Source organism: Eufriesea mexicana, unplaced genomic scaffold, assembly GCF_001483705.2.
Source record: "Eufriesea mexicana isolate 0111107269 unplaced genomic scaffold, ASM148370v2 scaffold793, whole genome shotgun sequence".
NCBI classification, from domain to species: Eukaryota; Metazoa; Arthropoda; class Insecta; order Hymenoptera; family Apidae; genus Eufriesea; species Eufriesea mexicana.
Genome location: NW_016908959.1, coordinates 392,307 through 410,729, shown reverse-complemented (window position 1 = coordinate 410,729; position 18,423 = coordinate 392,307). Strand labels below are relative to the sequence as shown.

At 47.3% G+C, this 18,423-nt stretch overlaps 1 protein-coding gene across 1 annotated transcript in view; it reads left to right on the top strand.

Annotated features, from left to right (window-relative positions):
- Positions 1–422: 422 nt before the first annotated feature.
- LOC108546886 (uncharacterized) overlaps positions 423–18,423 on the top strand; it is a 32,397-nt gene continuing 14,396 nt past the window's right edge. The window contains exons 1-2 of the mRNA XM_017899172.1: positions 423–543; positions 830–1,291. Coding sequence (XP_017754661.1) covers positions 923–1,291 — 369 coding nt within the window. The 5' untranslated portion in view covers positions 423–543; positions 830–922. The remainder of the gene's footprint in view (positions 544–829; positions 1,292–18,423) is intronic.

Here is an 18,423-nt window from a genome sequence, read left to right as displayed (position 1 = left end):
CTTTCCTTTTCATTACGTTTCTTATATTTTAAGACATAGTTTACAAATCGAAGGTGAATAGTTATGGCGGTTTTTTATTATCGATTAAAGTACGAAGATTTGTGCCATCTTGCGGCCGTATTAAAAAATGTTTCTGCGAGATAGCGTTGAAATCGATATATTTGCGAGTATTTTAACTGTAGTCGATATCATAAACTTCTGTTTCAATGTTCAATCCTAACTGTATCGACGAGTCGATTCGATGAAACTTTCGAGTTAAACCTGGCGAACTGTAACAAATTTTATTCCCCGCCAAAAAGACTGCCGATCGAAGACGTAAAAAGGAGGGGCAAACGAAACGAGACGGCCAATATCTAGAGGAACAGAGACAAAACCAACGTTTTAGGTCGAGGGAAAAGGGCAACAGATGTCCTTCCGTATGACGCATGACTCGTTTAGCCCTTGGCAAGATAGTACCGTTTGCGTCTCTCTACCTTGTGGAAGTGCTGTACGTCACGAGACGAAGCTAACCCCGTCGTTAGAAGAAACGTTTATTGAAAGCCGGTTAGTATCTTTCGTGTCAACGGAGTCAATGACATTTCCATAAATTAACACGTCACGATCTTACGAAATGTTTTTTCTCAAGTTTTCCTTTTGCATTTATTCCACATTTCGTAACCAACGAATTCATTACGAATAACGTGTTCGTGATTGGCTGAATTTAAATTGTCTAGTCCTTCGTAAATTTATTGCGTCATACGAAAGTATCGTTTGAAACGAAATTAGTGATCGCAATTTATAGAGAAATTTGACGAACAAGAAGTAATAACAGTGTCGTATAATTTTCAAGGTTTTCAAGAAGAATAATCGTGGATTGTTCGATTGGAAAATTGTCAAGGAAATATGAATAATTTAATCGACCTACATTAGAGGGAAGGAGAAAATGTGTGAAATAGTAAAAGGCCAACGCAGAACGTTTCGTGACCAAGACCCTCCACGGATATGCAACAGAAGCAACGACAATTTGAAAAGCGAGCTCGAGTTTTGTAATTCGACCCCGAATTCTCCGACGATTCTCCAACGAACATCCAGCTTCGAGAAGTGCTTCAACGAGACGGAATATTCTGAGAAGGATCGTGAAAATCCGAAGAAGGAGAAAGAAAATTTAATTACGCTGGAAAGTACTTCGTCAGATTCCATTCAAGATCCGAACGACAGCGTCATAGTATCGAAGAGGAATGATCAATTCGATTCTTCCAATCAGACAAATTCAGAGAACAAAGTGCCTTCTAACGGCCATCACGACGATAAGGTATGTCGTATTACATCTATCTTTATACTATTGTCAAATCGTTGTGTACTGTCAGGAAATAATTCTTTGCACGACTGTATACGTGTAACAGAGAACATGTGCATGGAACAGTGCACAATGCGTTGACCTTGATACGACCTTTAGCAGTATCACGTTTCAAAACATGTTTAATAGTTTGGAAATACGTCGCTGTTAATATCGTTTTAACGCCATATTGAAATATACCCGACACGAATGATGTCCGAATTTAAAATACAGATACATATATGCAACGTCCCGCACTCTAACGGCGTATATATGTAACTTTGACTCGAACGAGGGAAGGGTGGGTTAACGCATGTTTGTCAGGAAACTTTTATAACCACAGGAAATCATTTGCATCGCTATTCGCTAGAGACACGTCGGACTCGATTAAAAATGGTCGACAGGTGACAAGTAAGTCGACACGTGAAAATCTACGGAACCGTCGGAACACGTCGGATCGATCGCGATAACACGAATAGCTAAACCGCAAAACGAGGTAAGGGTGGGTCTCAGAGAACGAGTAACGAATGGAATGTTTAGTGACATCGTCAACGTCGTTTTTTATTTGGAATTGCAATAACTGAAAAAGAAAGAAAAATATTAAAGGATTCGATCAACACCTCACTTTTCATGGAATTTCGGTTTTATTTTAATATTCAAATCGCATAGTTATTTACATTCTCGTCTGTATCGTGAAACTAGAATTATAATACGCGGTGTCTTATATCGGGGATCATAATATTTAATCTGCATAACGAATCGTTAATAATCTTATATAATAATTATCGCGTAATATAATAAGCATAGAAAATTTTTCCAACCGTATCGAGTTTATTCATCTCACTCTACGACTTCCGTTTATGTTCACAACGACTATCTACCATGACTGTGTATTTTCGATACATAGTTGAAGGAGAATGGCTGCAACAAGTCGTATAATGCGTTTGCTGCGAACTTGCGACGGACTGTAGTTGTTAAAGACGCAATTAAGCGAGTTTGAGGTCACGACATATAGAACAGTGGCACATGATCGTAAATTTAACACGTCTGTTGTGTGTTTCGTACAATTAAAATATTACGATGTTCGTAGCTTATGTGACACTAAACATAACCTCTTAACGACGTAACCTCTTATCTACGTTCTTCCGTTACAATTCGAAATGAAAATTTTTCATTTCGAAATGTTAACCGCTAAGTTAGCCTCGAAATAAAATCTCATAACCTCAAAGTCGATGGAGGGAAAGACGCGCGAAGCACGTATTGCAAGTTCACTATGGATAGCACTCGAAACTAATCGCGAGATTTCTCGCAGCGTACGGACAACGTGTCATCAATCAAAGAAAGAGAGAGTTATTTCACGCTGAAGCACGAGTTCTGCGACGATTTACGGTCGCGCGTCTTTCTGAACGAAGATTAAAGTCATCTCTAAGATCGTGAATCGTCCTTGAGATGAAAACGTTTCACGGAGAATTAAATCGTACGCTCGTTTGCACGTCGCGCTGCTACGCGCAACACCGTTCGGCCATTCATCGACGACTGCGAAACGACTAGGAAATCAACGATGTCTGTAGAAGCTTCGCTCGGTCGAGACTAAATTTTCATCGATGATAATGCATTCGTCGAAACGGGAGAATCGGTTAGCAGGTGGAGAAATTGCACGAAGGAGAGCAGTTAGGTTAGAAATCCGGCGCGACCGTGCGACCACAGGGCCCTAAGATGAATTAGGTTCGGACCTGGAAGATGCGGGGCCCAGGTCCGTTGCAGGTTCTTTTCCATCGAATGCCTTTCTTTGTCCGGAATTCGATTTAAGTCGTATTCACACTGAACCCTTGCTCGGCTCGTTCCATTTTTCTTCTAACGGTCCATTGTTTATTCGTCCACACTTTCACGCCGTAAACTGTCCACAACGGCCATCGTGGTATTGCTATCTCTCTCCGTCCTGTCAAACGCGTATAGCTTCGTGCTATTTCGATTGACGAATCGCGCTATATTCGTGCTGCTTGATCGGTAAAAGAGAGCAGTATGTACGCTACTGTAGCGTGCAACACGCGTATGACGGAAGTGCGAGAAGAAAATTTGCTCGAAATATACTTGCAACACTCGAATACTCGGGGCATTGACCGGCTGTGTTAAAATATTGACGGAAACTTGCTATTTTGAGGCCGTGTAATTACCGGGACCCGGGAACACAGCCGCGAACGACGATTCGATAAATATTTAATCGACTTCTCGTAAATTACACGGACTACGGACGAACGCATGGCCGCCGTTCGTTGATAAACAAAGGCGGGATAAACCGAGTCGGTACTCGCCTTCGTAAAACGGTACGTCGACAAAGTAACCGTTGAAAAATCGTTCGAAATTTCGTCTCTCTGAAAATACTCCTATCGCATGGTTTGTTCGCGATGTTTTCTCGAACGTTTCTAAGTTGAATCCTAACCAAACGTGCAGTGGGGAGGTGATCACCGGAGATCGGTAGAAATCGAAGAAGCGAAGACGTGCCGGGAACGTAATGAAAGATAATCGTGCAAAAGGTCGACGTGGCGAGAAGTTCGTGTCCGTTGAAAAAGCTGGTCGAAGTGCGGCGAGTTCGGTGTGAAAGCAGCTTATTAAGGTCGGGCCTAGCGTGGTGTTGCGGTGCAGCTTGCCTGGCCAGCTTCAGTTCGATGTTTACGCTCGTGCTTCGAACATTTTTCTGCGGGGCTGCGCGTACTTTGCAGCGTGATTTCGTCCATTACTTTGCCATTTCCTCGTCCATAGGATTCTGCGTGTCTATCCCTGCAACCGTGATCCCCGGCTTCTCAGTGAGTGATTTTATACGAATATTTTCCCCTTACACGTGTATTTCGTCTCGCGTAAGGGTAACAGCCTTTTCGCGACCGTGTGTCCAGCGTATTCGCGTCGTATTTCCTCGAAAGATAGCATCTAGTCTATTTTCGTACGTTTTATCGAAACATTCAACGGTTTTCGCTCGGAGAATCTCTGGAATTCGTCGTGAAGAATTTCCGTGCGTGACAAGTGTCGAAGGAGCAATTCGCATGAAACGCGTGGTCGTAGTCGTAGCGTTTGTCGATCAGTCCACGACGAGGCGACAAATCGCCCTTGAAATTTTATCCTTCCACGCGGCTCGCACTGGACCGAACGGTGACATGCGCACTTGCTGCGCGCGCATCGCGCGAGAATCGTCGCCAATCATCGAATCGCGTCACCTCGGTTCGCGATGACACGCAGTTGCATAACCCGAGAAGCGTTCGTATTCGCGTGGCTGGCGCCGACGTGTGCCACACCCGTTCTTCGCTACGTGAAAATGTTCGCAGAGATTCTCGGCTGTTTCCTAAACCGAGGCTATAACGCGAGCGTGGAAATGAATAAAGGAAATGGAAATTCGAACGTGGACGGACGGACGAGATATCGCGAAAGGCGTAGCGAGCGCCGCGACGGCCGTAACTGCGCACCACTGTTCCTCGTCTAATTCGTGGTGAATGAACTTTCTCCCTTGTCGTGTATCGGCAGCTTTTCTTCTCCGAGTATTTTAATTAAGCCGCGTCGAGTGTCGGCACGCGTTTTCACTTTCGCGGCCGAATTTATCGCGCGATTCCGAAAACCAGTAAAACGTCCAGGAATTCCAACGCTCCGTCTTCCGGCTCTACGAACGTCTGTTAAATTCCTTCGAGTTTGCTCCGCGATATCGAGAGTATTTTCGATTACCATGCGGTTTCTTCCGAGTTTACGATCCGGAGACGTTCACCGCACCGCGCTCGCGTACTGCTCCAAGCACGGTCCTTGCTACGGCCCATGAATAATTAAACAGGGGACGGCTATTTATTAACAGAGACGTCCAGGTTCGATCATCGTTATTTTTTTCACTCCTATCCACGATCGTCCTTAACGGTGACGGTTATCGGAGGGAAACTCGCGGTCCGATTCAACTCGAGAGAGCGCCTCGGTCGCCGATTCCACTCGGTTGGGGAAAATTTTCTTCCTGCCAGCTGCTACGCCGTGCTCGCTCCGATTAAAAATTCATAAGTAATAATTGCGCAGCTTTAAACGTGGCGCGGTGCAACGAACGAGATAAATACCCGGTACAGTTCGAAAGCGCGAGACTACCAGTTTTGCAGCATTAATTAACCGACAAACTGGTTATGCCCTGCTCCAAACTAGATTCCGTAGGTGAGGTTATCGTAAGGTTGCCATAGCCTCTAGTCGATACCAGTGATACTAGACGAGATCGCAGCTCGAAAATGATCGAAAATTGGAATTGCGTTCACGTTCAGTTGGGTGGGCCTCGTTAGAATTTTCTTATTATTTCATGCGTACAAACTTGAAGTCAATCGGTTAATGAGAAACGAAGCTTAACGCTAAACCTACCATGACAGGTGAAATGACCGGTAGTCGGAGCAATAAAATAAGGCAAACTTGAAAGAAAAATGGAACACGAGGAGATATTGAAAAATTGACTATACCTATATTGAAAGATAAATCAAAAAACACGCGATCAGAAGATCAACGTTGAATGCGAAATTTTTAATTGTAAATTTGAAAACCACCATTTGGATCCTCAAACTTTTAGACCAAAAGACGCCCTTATAACGTTTGCACTATGATTTAATTCCGGAAAACAGTCTGTTACAAAAGTATTTAATCTCAGTTAACTACTACACCTCTATTAATAGCAGAATTAAATAAAAATAATAATTATTGCAGCGCAAAGGGTTAAAGACATGTCTCGGTAGGTTTCCGCTCGTGGAGGCGAAAATGGCGGAAGAAAAAGTGGTTGAACCGCGGTTTTTTCAGGGCAAATAAAAGTGGATAATCGCGTGGCGGGTTATGGCGGGTTATGGCTGACGGTGGGCTATAATTTCGTGCGATAGACAAGTGACGTTTGCGATAAAATATAAAGCAAGAACGTTGGCCGGGCTGCGAGCTCGTAGGAAGCAATTATTGTCAAATTAATCTTGGCAATGGGCTGCCGCGGCGTACATTCGAGCGAGAGTGCACTTGCCATTGTTTCGCTGGCCAACGAGATTCTGAACCTACGACTTGCCCTTTGCAGACCCCGCGTCCTCTTTCGCCATTCTCCTTTTCCTTTTCCCGTGGGACCCGGTTACGTCGTGCTACGTCGCAATTCAATTACCATCTTTCCAGCGTACTCACTGCGTTCTAGACCCGCGCTCCATCCGTGCTCGATCGTTCACGATTCTCCAAATTTCTCTCCAAATTATATTTCCCTTTTCCCTCCAAACTCTTGACACCTCCACTCTCCTAACTACGAAAACAAAGAGTCGAAACAAATTCGAGAGCCCAATTCGAGATCATCGGGAACCAGTGACTCATGGCTGGAAATATTTCGCGTGAGCCTCGACGAGAACTTTACGTAACTCACGCGTGCACAGCGTTCCGATTCATAGAGTTTTCGCGAGAATCGTATCTCTCGATGCATCCTAGGAATGCGTACCACGTAATTCGCAATTGTACATACGAGCAAACGAGTCCGCGATAACGATTCCTCCGGAAGGACGAGCTTCGAAAGCACAGAATCGGAGGATCGCGATTGCGCCGTGACCTGACTGACATTTATTGCACTCCGATTTGTACGCGCGTCAAAGGCAAACACGAATCACGGTGGAAAAGAAAAACTGCTGTTTGTCTATCGTAAATTACACCGCGAGGCTTTACGGAACGCGCGGTATCGCGCTACGTAATCAGAAAGTAAAGCAACGTTACGACACGACGAAAATCCAATAATCCAGTTTTAATTTGAGCAGCAACGCCATTGCATAATGACACTCGACGACGATTCCCGCTTCCGAGTCAGCGCGTTGGGAGCCTCTTCAGCGCGCCCCGAGTTCCCATCCCGCGATCAGTCTTGGGTCCCAGCGATCGGAATCGGCCACGATAACTTGTCCCGGGGATAAAGAGCGTTCGGCACGTCAGGGTTATCTCGCGTAATCGTAAAAGGTTGCCGAGGTCTGTCGGTAGAAAGCACGTCGTCGTCACGCGACCAGCCGCAGAGAATTCATCTTCCCGACGTCGTCCTCGCGGCTATAAATCTTCCTGTAACCTCGGCCTCGCTCGCTTTTCCACCACTTTCAGATCCGAGATATCTGCCGTTCGATTACCAGATAATGAACGCGCACACGTGCCCCGTCATTTAAATATCTCTAATCACGAGGAAGGTTACCGAGATGCGGAGAACGGCAAGAAGATGGCGAGTTTCGTTGACCTTAATGAGGGATCCTGTGGACGGAAAGGAAAAACGATTATTTTTAATTGCTTTAATCGATAATACGAGGTCCATAGAATGTATTTCGAAATTTTCAATGAAATCCTCGAATTATTAAAGATTCTACAGCGTGTGCACGCTTCAAACGCTCCTTGCAAGTTGGCGAGAAGGATATTTTTAAGACTGGGTTACCAATTCGCTTGAAATTTTGCATACATGTACTGTGATAGGTGTGCCAGTCGGTAAACCTAATAATTAAACGAAATAAATAATTGAAACTACCGTTTTTCGCGAATTTGGCTCGAAAGAAGGAAACATCAAGTTACTGAAGGAGTTACTTGTATATATGTATCGAATTGTAAGATTTCAGACTTTCCGAAGTCTGTCTGTGTTCTAGCTTGTATCGCTTCTCTGGACTGTAGAAATGGCGATGAAAAAGTTGGATTTTCAGAAGCGAACTTGGACTCGCAGCATTTGACTTGCAAATGCAAGATAATGCCAAGAAAGGTTCATGTTAGAGAGGATTTCGTAGCCGAGGAGGAAGGAACATGCTAGACTATAGTCTCGTAGAGATATAATCTGTCATAATTGTCAATCACGTTGAAAATTGCTCGATTCTTACCATCTTTTCTCGATCTGATTCCGACGCGTCATTCGTCAATTCCTATATCTTTCATCAGAATCTGACAAGATTCTTCTATGGCTCGAGGAAGGACAACGATAGCTTTGATCGCGCTATCGGCTGTTTGCCTTGGTCTACGTTGTAGATAAACAAGAAAGTTTATGGTCAGCCGTACATAACTGGCGCGTGTGTTGTTTTATATTCCGTTACACCACGATCGGACGGCTTGTCCCGTAGGTTTATCTCGTTATATAAGTGGCGTATGTAAATCGGAACGGTATCGTCCGGCATGGCCATCAGGAAACGCAGCCCGATGATACACGGCTGCACGGTATCGCGATTCCTCGCAATCGCACGCGTACCACCGCTCTGTAGGAAGTAATTCCGATAAAACGAATCCGCGTAACGAGCTACCGTGCTCGTGCAGCCAAGTGAGAGCCGCCATTGTTCGGCCACGGTACCCTGCTCGAGGAAGAGGCTACGGTCCCAGGGCTGGCGCGCGGTCCCGTTTTACTTTCTACGAATAAAACGCATTGTAACATTTCGCTGCACGGTAGGCAAACGCTTCACGCTGCATTTACCACTCAACGAGCGTTTAACGCGCAGGACACGTGCGAAATGTCGTCGAAAATAACAAAATCTTTCGAAAATTAACTCCACCTGGTGCTACCATCCGGCTACCACCCGGACCAATTCCATTCCATTCGATCATAGTTAACGAATGACTATATCACGACCAGGCGACGAACTCTTGGCAACCTATTCTCGAAAGAAGATAATCGCGAGGAACGGTTGATAGAGTCGGAACGGAGGAACGTGAATAGAGCAATGGCCATTGTGAGCGAGCGACGCAGTCAACAGACGCTTTATCGAGCGTCTGCGCCCTCGACCACTCGTGGGAAGTAATTATTGGCAGATTAATTCCGACAACGAGCTACCGGGGCTGTGAACCGCGTCCCATCAAAGGAGAGCTTCATTCGATCATCGTTTTCGTCTCTGCCACGAGTTCCCGCGCCAAGCATCGGGCCCACGCCCTATCCGCGACCGAATGGGATTTCGAAATGACACCGGTCACGCTGTTCTGCATCTCTTCTCGCGTCTACCAAGCTTCTCGTCGAAGGAAAATCGTGGATTTCGTTTTCTATCCAGTGCAGACTCTCTGTGCGTCATGACGGATGCGTAACGGCTCGCGGGATGACCGAGTTGCCCGAGTCGCCGAGCGTTTAGCCAAGATTATCGGGGAAAAGAGTCCAAAGGATGTAAAACGATAGGAGGTGAACATATTTGTCCCCAGATACCGAGACTCCTCAACAATGACAGATAGCGGAGATACCACGCAAACGTGCTATCTGTTTGCCCTCGAATAATACGGGATAACGCCTCGTTTCACGTCCGATTTTCGTTCTACGAAGGAGAGAAAACGAACGTAGATTCTTCGTACGCTGCGTGAATGCCAATTACGACGATCATTTGGGCGTCAACTGTTTGTCTGCGTCATTAGCTGGTCGTTATCACCGATCGCGTCACTAGGGAATATCGCTGGCCACGTACCAATTCATTTCTAATCCTTCCTTTTATCACGCAGCATAGTAATCGACGCATGACTCACGTACGAGAACTTCTTTCTTCATTTTTCTCTTCGCGAATCACTCCGATGTATAATTTATTATTATTATTGTTTTTATTCACCGGGAAAGTCCCGCTGATTACACAGTATTCAATGCGAAAAAGGAAGACGAAAGAACCGAGTTAATTTTTTGGGACTTTCCACGTTGAATTACGAAAGAAGTTCATAGATCTGGAGTAAAAGCTAATTAAAATACGAAATTATTCTCTGAGGAACAAATTCCAGTTCTTGTTTCAAGAACATTCGGTATTTAAATTAAACACACGTAAAATTTGGGACAGTTAATGATATTATTGAGTACCTTATAAGGTCGTACGTAAGTCGGTGATTCTCAAGAGACAAAAGATCAATTCTGGATAAAACTAAAGTTATGGTCAAATACAGACACGGGAGGACCAAGTGTGCGTGTGGCTAACCGAAGGAATTTGTATTGGACACTCTCAAGATGACAGAGATTACTATGATAAGGTGTCCAAACTGTAGAGCAATATCCAAACACGTGTGAACAAGAGAACAAGGGTACAAGGGTATAAGGGTACAAGAAAAGGAGAAATTAAGGAGAGAAAGAAAGTGAAATTTATCTGAAGGCTTCTCGAAAGAGTCGAAAGAGTCATTTGTCAGTACCACTACCGATATTTGATCTATTCATTGATCATTCTAGAATTGCTATAGAGTTTAAATCATCAGTGAACAGATTAATCCAACGGGTACAGTGCTCTGTTGGTGGATGCACTAAGCACCGTACTGCCAATTGTTAATATCACTAGCCATAACTGATGTATACATTGATAATTCTAGAATTGCGGTGGAATTTAAATCATCAGAGTACAAATTAATCCAACAGCTACAAAACTGTTACGATGGTTGTACTCAGTACTGTACTCGCAGATCTACCTTGACCAGATCACCAAATCATTTGCTATAGGATAGAATAGGGTGCACTGGTCTGCGACAATGACATGTCCTCGGTTGAGGCGTGAACCACGGAAAAGCAGAATTCGAGCGGTGATTATCAAAAGTCGGGAGAGGAAGAGTGGAGAAAATCGGTATGAAAACGGGATGAGAAATTGCCAATGGAGATGAACACCTGGTCGGGCAGTGTCTGCTGCTGTTACTCGCGTTTTTCGTCGGCTCGTGAAATGCAGCTCGTAAATTACGAGCCGCTGACGTAACTGCTGCAGCGAGAGCGCAGCCTCGTATCGTAGGTCGCTCGCGAGGGCCATTATCGTAGCTGAGGTAGCTTCGTCGAGGGCGAAGTTCGACGTTCCTCGATAGTCGGCGGAGGCTGCGTTCGAGACGTACGCGCGTGCCGATCGATCTCGACGATCCGGAAATTGCCGCTAATCGAGAAGTTGCAAGCCACGCTCAACCAGCCTCCTCGTTCCCGCGCTTTGCTACTCGACGGAGTTCGTCTTTCCCACGCAGGGTGACGAATTTTACAAGGGAAAATTGAAATCCGTGGAAACTATGCTCTATTAGCACATGGGTGACTAGAGAAAATGGCATTGGTCTTTGGTTGCCTCGATAATAGGGATCGTCGCAAAGAAAAATAGAAATTCGAGGAAACTAGACACTCGGTTATGACATAGGTAGCAAGAGGAAATAACGTGGATCATCGATCTCTCAGATGACAGAGATCGCTGCGAGGAAAAATCGAAATTCGTGGGAATTAGACACTCGGTTAGAATATAAGTAGATAGAAAGAGAAAATGGCGTCTATCAGTCGCTTCGAAGACAGATAGGACGTAGGTGAAAAGAGGAAATAACGCAGCCATCTATCGTTTCTTCGATGACAGAGATCAACCCGAGGAAAAATCGAAATTCGTGGAATTAGACACTCGATTAAGACATAGGTAGTAAGAGGAAATGGCGTCGATCATCAGTCGCTTCGAAGACAGATAGGACACGAGTAGAAAGAGGAAATGGCGTCGAGCATCAGTCGCTTCGAAGACGGATAGGACATAGGTACAAAGAGGAAATGGCATCGGCCACCGATGGTCGTTTCTTCGATGACAGAGATCGATGCGACGAAAAAATCGAAATTCGCACAAGTTGGACATTCGGTTGACACATAAGTAGAAAGAAAAAATGGCGTCCGCGATCGCTTCGATGACAAATTGACGAGGAAAAATCGACATTCGTGGAAACTAGACACTCGGTTAGGACTCAGATAGATAGAGAAAATGGCGTCGGGCATCGATCGTCGTTTCTTCAAAGACAGAGATCGACGAGAAAGGATCGAGATCTCTGGAAACGCGAAACGATCGCGCATTAAACCCGCGTTCGAGCTAGGTCACGCGCAGATTAGAGGATCGATGAGCTTTCGTTCCAACGTGATACTCGTATCGGAAGGAGAGTCGGCTAAGAATGGATCTAGATCGGCGTGTGGAGCGACTGGCCGGAAATCGGAGCCGACGCTATGCTGGCAGGCGAGGACGGGAAAGGAGCAGCGATCGGTGAACTTCCGGTATCGCCGAATAGCTCAGTCGTCCCGCGAACATTTCTCCGGCGTAGTTCCGGCCGATTGAACATATTCCCAAGGTGCGTGTGGTTCGTTCAACCGTTTAGAAAGCGAGCGTGTCGGTGCAGCAGCTTTGTTTTCTCGCCGACCTAAGAATCGGAAAAAGCGAAATCGAATCTGCCCTCCTCTCGCTCGCAACCGGCCACAGATTTAACGCGTGTCCACCTGCCGCCTTGCGATCCCATTTCACCCCATCTTCTATCGCTGCTGCACGGTGTAACACCTGACCCTTCGAAAATTCCATCGCCGAGCTACCTCTCGATACCTGCGCGTACGCCAGAAATCCTCACCTCGCCATTACCGATCCGTCATACGTATCCGAACGCACTGTGCATAAATAACAACGATCGAAGCGATTGGAAAGGAAACGGAGGAGTAGGGGAGACAAGGGACTGATAGAAAAATAGACAATTTTTCAATTTTCTATTTCCGATAAATCCTATCGACGAAATATCGTCACGACGGTCGTTACGCAATTAAAGTTGACTGTTTGATAACGAGCAAGGTGTATCGATGGTTTCCCTGACACAGTCGGCATAGGATTACTAGATAATTTATCTCACCAATGAAACACGCGTTTTGACATTTATATTGTACCTGTTGATGAAATTTGACTCGAAAATAAGGTCGAATAGGATGCCTCTTCTTACGACACGTGCTACGGAACACCTTGTATACCGTAAAACTATTACATCGTAAATTCCTCGACGAAAGACAGGTACGTTCGGTTTTTCGATAAACGTAAATAATTTGCAAACAACTCGCGCCACGGCGCGGTTAATAAGCGAGTTGCATGGCACGAGTGATTTATCCCCGAGGTAGATTTTTCCGCGTTCAAGTTATCAACGATTAGTCAACCCATCCCTTGGGGCAGACAGTCTCCTCTGCGCATAATTGCGCTCCTGGCTCGATAAAAATTAATATTAATTTCCGCGAGAACAACCGCGAGAACGCGAATTCCTAAGCCAGCTATTTCGACTGGTTTCGTAAACCATGTGCCAAAAGTCGATGGCGACCCACATATGCGCGTATCGAAGGTTAATTACGCTCCTGCACGCGTTATTTCGTCGCCCTTGCGTCTTATCTCTCTATACGTTTCCTAATTAACGAGTTCGTTACACTCGTCCCAGTAACGACGCAAGCTCGAAACCGGGAAAACTGGGAGAAACGAGGAGGAACGAGGAGAAATGGGAGAGCAAGATAGGAACACGCTTCGATCTCTAGCCGGTCTGCGCCGAGCGCCATAGACGCGGCATGGAAATACCTAAGAAGCAACGAGCGGACCAGTTCGCGGCGAAATGGCCCCCTAATTGCGGGCATTATTGTTTCCACGGGGCATTGTCGCGCCGTGCATTTTCGATTCTAATTAGCCGCGTTGAAATTTCTCCAGCCGCGACGTTGACACGCCACTGCCACGAAAGCGTTCTATTCTCTGCCAAAGCTGATCTCCAAGCGGACTATGCTCCATTACCGCGAACACGAGCGCGTGAATCGTTTGTTGCTCTTGCTGTCCGAGTTACCGCCGAGTTAACTTCATCGCCGTGAAATTATCTATCCTCCTTTGCATTCCCGTGCATCCTCTTTTTCATCCACCTCGTAAATCCGTCGGCCCGGTTGCTCCGTTCCTCTGCTTCCCTAATACAATCCGCGATTCCTGCGATGCAGCGAACAGAGAGCTTTTCCAGCGAGGAAATTTGAGCGAAGGATCGAGAACGAGGTGTCTTTCGATTATTATAATATCCAATGAAGCGAGGTTAATCTCATGGAGCACGGTTTCCGCGAAAACTAGCGTGGAATCCGAGCTTCGGGTCCTAGCGTGGAGTCCGAGCGTTGTCAAGCATTCTCCGTGGTGGAGAAAGAGGAAAACCTTTCCCCTCGGCAAAGGCACCGTGTCACGGAACAGAAGGAGCGATAAACAGCGTGACGAAAGGACGGTTCGCGACAGAGTGGGAAGGAATGTCGACCTAGAACGGACCCAGCCGCGCACTTCCGACGTTTCACGCTGTAGACCCAGGACCGGTCCACGAATCGCGAAGAGAGTGAAAGTACGCGTACTCGCGCGCCGACAGCTGGTGCTTTCGACTTTGGAGATCGAGGCTTCGGTCACGCTCGCGAGTCCCATCCGCTCCGGCCCGATCCCCATCTCCGATAGGCCCGCGCCGAAGCTCCGAAACGGACACACGAGAGATCCTGGCGATTCCGCCAGTCGATAGGCTAGATCTCTGGCTGGAACTGAACGGTGAAACGTTAACCTTTTCCCCGTTCGTAACTTCCTACGCGAAATCACTGGTGCAAGCCACCAGTACGCAATCGTTCCTCGCTCGTGTCCACTCCGTTTCCCTCGTACAACCAGTTTCTCGCGAAATATCTCAGAAAGACCGTCGCGTTTTCGGCGCGCTACGCTGGAACTAGTCGCTGAAGAGAGAGCACGTTTACGACTCGATTTACAAACTCCAGTTCGTTCGTAAATTTTTCACTAGCTCCTCCTATTTTTCCCTTCGATCTCGCGCATTTAACGCGTTGGCTCGTGAAACACGGTCTACTTTCGTGGAAATTTTAACTCGGGACAGGGCTCGACGTCTGCGCGTTCCTTGGCTAGCAGGGATCAGGGAGCAATGGCTGATAGCGGCTAATGCGGAGCTAGATTAGTCGTTCGAGTATCCCGCGGTTATCTTAGGGCCTGTGCCCTTTGACTCGGCTTCGGCTGCGACCACGCCCTCCTGCCCGTCTTTTCTAATTGTTTCGGGGGACCAGTGGGTCTCCAAGCTCGTCCAGTCGGAGTCACATATGCTCCTTCGTTCTAGGGTGTAATATATTCTAGGATTTTTAGCTATATTAATCCTATGCAGACCACAATCGGCGTATCTAATAAAGAACAACTCTCTTTAATAACAAAACAAGTTTATTTGACATAATACACCAGGTTCCTCAATTATAACACTCAACGTCTTGACCACACACGCTCTATTCTCGACTACACCCTGTCTGCCCGCCTCGCGCCCTTGCATCCCTATTTAAAGCCAGATCTATCTCATTCTATACACACGCTTTCTCTCTCAATCATTCTACGGACATTCCGACAAAAGGATTTGTCTCTATCATTTGTTCTTTCCGTGCCAAACATCCGATACCGCCGTTCGCTGCTCCTTGCTTTTCAAGGAGCCACCCAAACGCTTATGTGCTCCGTATACCTCATTCACCTCGTCAAAGTCGATATTATTATTTGATAGAGTTCTTCGCCATTCGCCACCCCACAGTACACTCAGGGTGTAAATGGCGAAGGGAATTCGGAGATCGACGAATCGTCAAATCCGCGCGCTTAATTGCTCCTGCGGGGAAAAATAATAATCAGTCGCCTAGCAATCTGCGCTAGGTTTACGGCGGCGTAAATCGGCGAAGATTTATCGCTGTATCCAGGGAATTTGCTTTTCGCGAAATTCCTCCGCCGGGGCGATAAAACTCGTCGAGCCTTTATTTATAACTCTTCCAGCGAGATCGATTCCGCGAGGACGGAACGAGGCTGACCCGGAGGAAGACGATCTAAAGCGGGAGGATGGAAAGTTTGCCGGCGTTTCGGATGGCCACGAAAATTGGGAAACGGCGAGTGTTCCCACGGAATGAGAAATTCCGGGGCAGAAGTTAACCTCGGCGTGGTCGGAGAGCGTTGCATCGGCGCATGGTCCGCACGCGGAGGAGCCGGGGTACCCGTTACGACGCACATGGGTCACGCGACGCCGACGACGAAGACGATGACGATGACGAGCGAACGCGGGAACCTCCGCTCTCTGTCGCTTCTCCTCGCTGTGTGCCGTACACTCCGTCTGTCCGACGCGTCTCCGCCGCGCTCCGTGTCCTCCTGTCAGTTCGCGTGCTGCGCTCGAACGAGCGACAAGTGCCTCGAGTCGTGCGCTCCGAACCTCCGCTTCCCTCCGGCGCCATCCGCGCCAGCTTCTGCCTCAGTCTCCTCTTTTATTCCTATTTTATTCCTCTTTTCTTCCGTTTCCGCTTCGTTTCTGCTCCGTTTCGTCTCGTGGTCCGTCGAGCTTCCTCGGGATCCGCGTCGCGATCGCGACCACCGCTCGATCGTCCTAGGCTCCTCTCGGGGCCGAATTCTCCGTCTATTTCCGGAGTCGTTTGCACGCGGAAGTCGCTCGATCGTGGACGAGTCGCACGACGTAACCGTGGTTTCGCTCGGTGTAATCGAGTTCCGGTGTTTTGGCGGTTTCGTCGGCGACGTCTCGTGGTCGTCGTTCGCGGAACACGAGCAAGGTGCGTCTTTGGTGCGTCTTTGGTGCGTCGAAGTTCTTTGAATTCTCCGCTGTAGAGGGATCTGAAGGAAATCGGTAAGTCCAAGCTGCCGCAAAGGCGGTTGTTTAAAAATCCACTGGATGCCGATCACTGACCCTCCGTGTTCATTCGCGAAAGCGAAATTCGACGTTTACGAACCGCGAACAGGCATCCTTCGATTTCGTAAGCCGGCCAGTTCTCGATTCTAATTTTCTTCCTCGCGTAATAATAATAACAATAATTACAATAATAGTACACCCGTTGGTGCGTGACTAATCGCGCCGAAGAGGAAAGAGGATCGCTTTCTCGCCGTTTTCCCCGTGGACGAGTGGTTCCTCTCGTTCCTCTGGATCCCCGCGAGGATCGTGGATCGCGATCATGGATCGCGATTCGAAAAAAGCTCCGCGAGGATCGTTGGACACGGTCGCGTTCGGCGAAGCGGATTGGCTTGCGCGCCGCGTCAACGCGTGCAGTCGTTCTCGCGTTGCGAAAGAAACAGATCGATTTAAAACGCGCTGAAACGCTCGTCTCTGTCCCGAAGCAATCGAGCATACGAGCCGAGAGAACCGAGCGCATACTTATAGCCGTTTTGCAATTCGATTCACCCGTGCGTGCGCTCGGGAATAATGCGTCTCTCCGGACGAACCTCGCGCGTTTCGTTTCTAAATTTCCCAACCCGTTAATCCGTCCTCCTTCCAGCCGACCAGCCTCCAACTATCCTACTTTTTACCCTCGTTTTTCAGTTTCCCGACACGCGAGACGCGTCGTCCAGATCGCGCGAGTCGGTCAGCGCCCGAGACATGTCTCAGAGGTTGACAGCGACTGCGTTGATTGCCAACCGCATGGAGGATTACGCAGGGCAACACGTGGCCTAATCGAGGCTGATTTTAAATTTACGAGGAATTTTCGATGAATTTTCAATGAGTTTCCAATGAATTTCCAAATGAGATTTAATCGCGAGCTGACCAAGGGTACCCCTGGAGAAAAGCGAGAACGACGAGTGCCGGGAACTCGATTTGTACCCCGTGTTTCCGCAATTACCGCAAAGGCTGTTATTCCAACCCGATCATTTGTACGATAAATGGTTCCAATTAAGATCGGACGAGGGAATGTCCGAAGACGAGACGCGGTTTACGTTCGGGAACGAGTTCCACCGTGTCCAACGGTTTCCCCGCTCTAAGTACAATCAACACCTTCGAGGATGCCGATCTTTCGGTCCCAAGCTCCGGTGAAAGCGAATTAAGTTCTATCCCGTGAACTGTCCAAGCTGAACGTAGCTGCTGCTCGTTAGGACGATAACACTTTCCAGTCTGCGTCCTTCGATTTCTTTGTTACGCGCCTCTACGCCTACTCCGTTAGCCATCCTCGTCGAGATCCTGCGCTTTCGAATAGGTTTCCATCCATGTTCTGCGTTCAAAAACGTTTCATACGTGATCCACGAAGGATTCGAGTACCCGACGAGTAACCGATGAGTACCCGTAGAGATTGCTCCGTTTACCATCGACCGAGCTATGTTCCTCGTCATCGAGACCGCGCGCTTTCGAAAGAGTTTCGATTCTGTCGAACGATGCCTCGTCGTCGATCACTCCAATTTCCACCGATCGAGTTCCCATCCTCGAGAGATAATACGTTCCCAGAGAAATTTCGATCCCGCTACCGTGGTACCCGTTCCGAAACATTGCATCGCGATCGAACCACGCTGGATCGTGAGTACTCGAACAGTGGATCGTTCCCTGCGTTCATTTTCAATAGGGTACGTCTCCCAAATCGTGGATTTGAGAAAATTATTTCGAATTATACGCTACGCTGTGATCTCAAGGAAGATGTG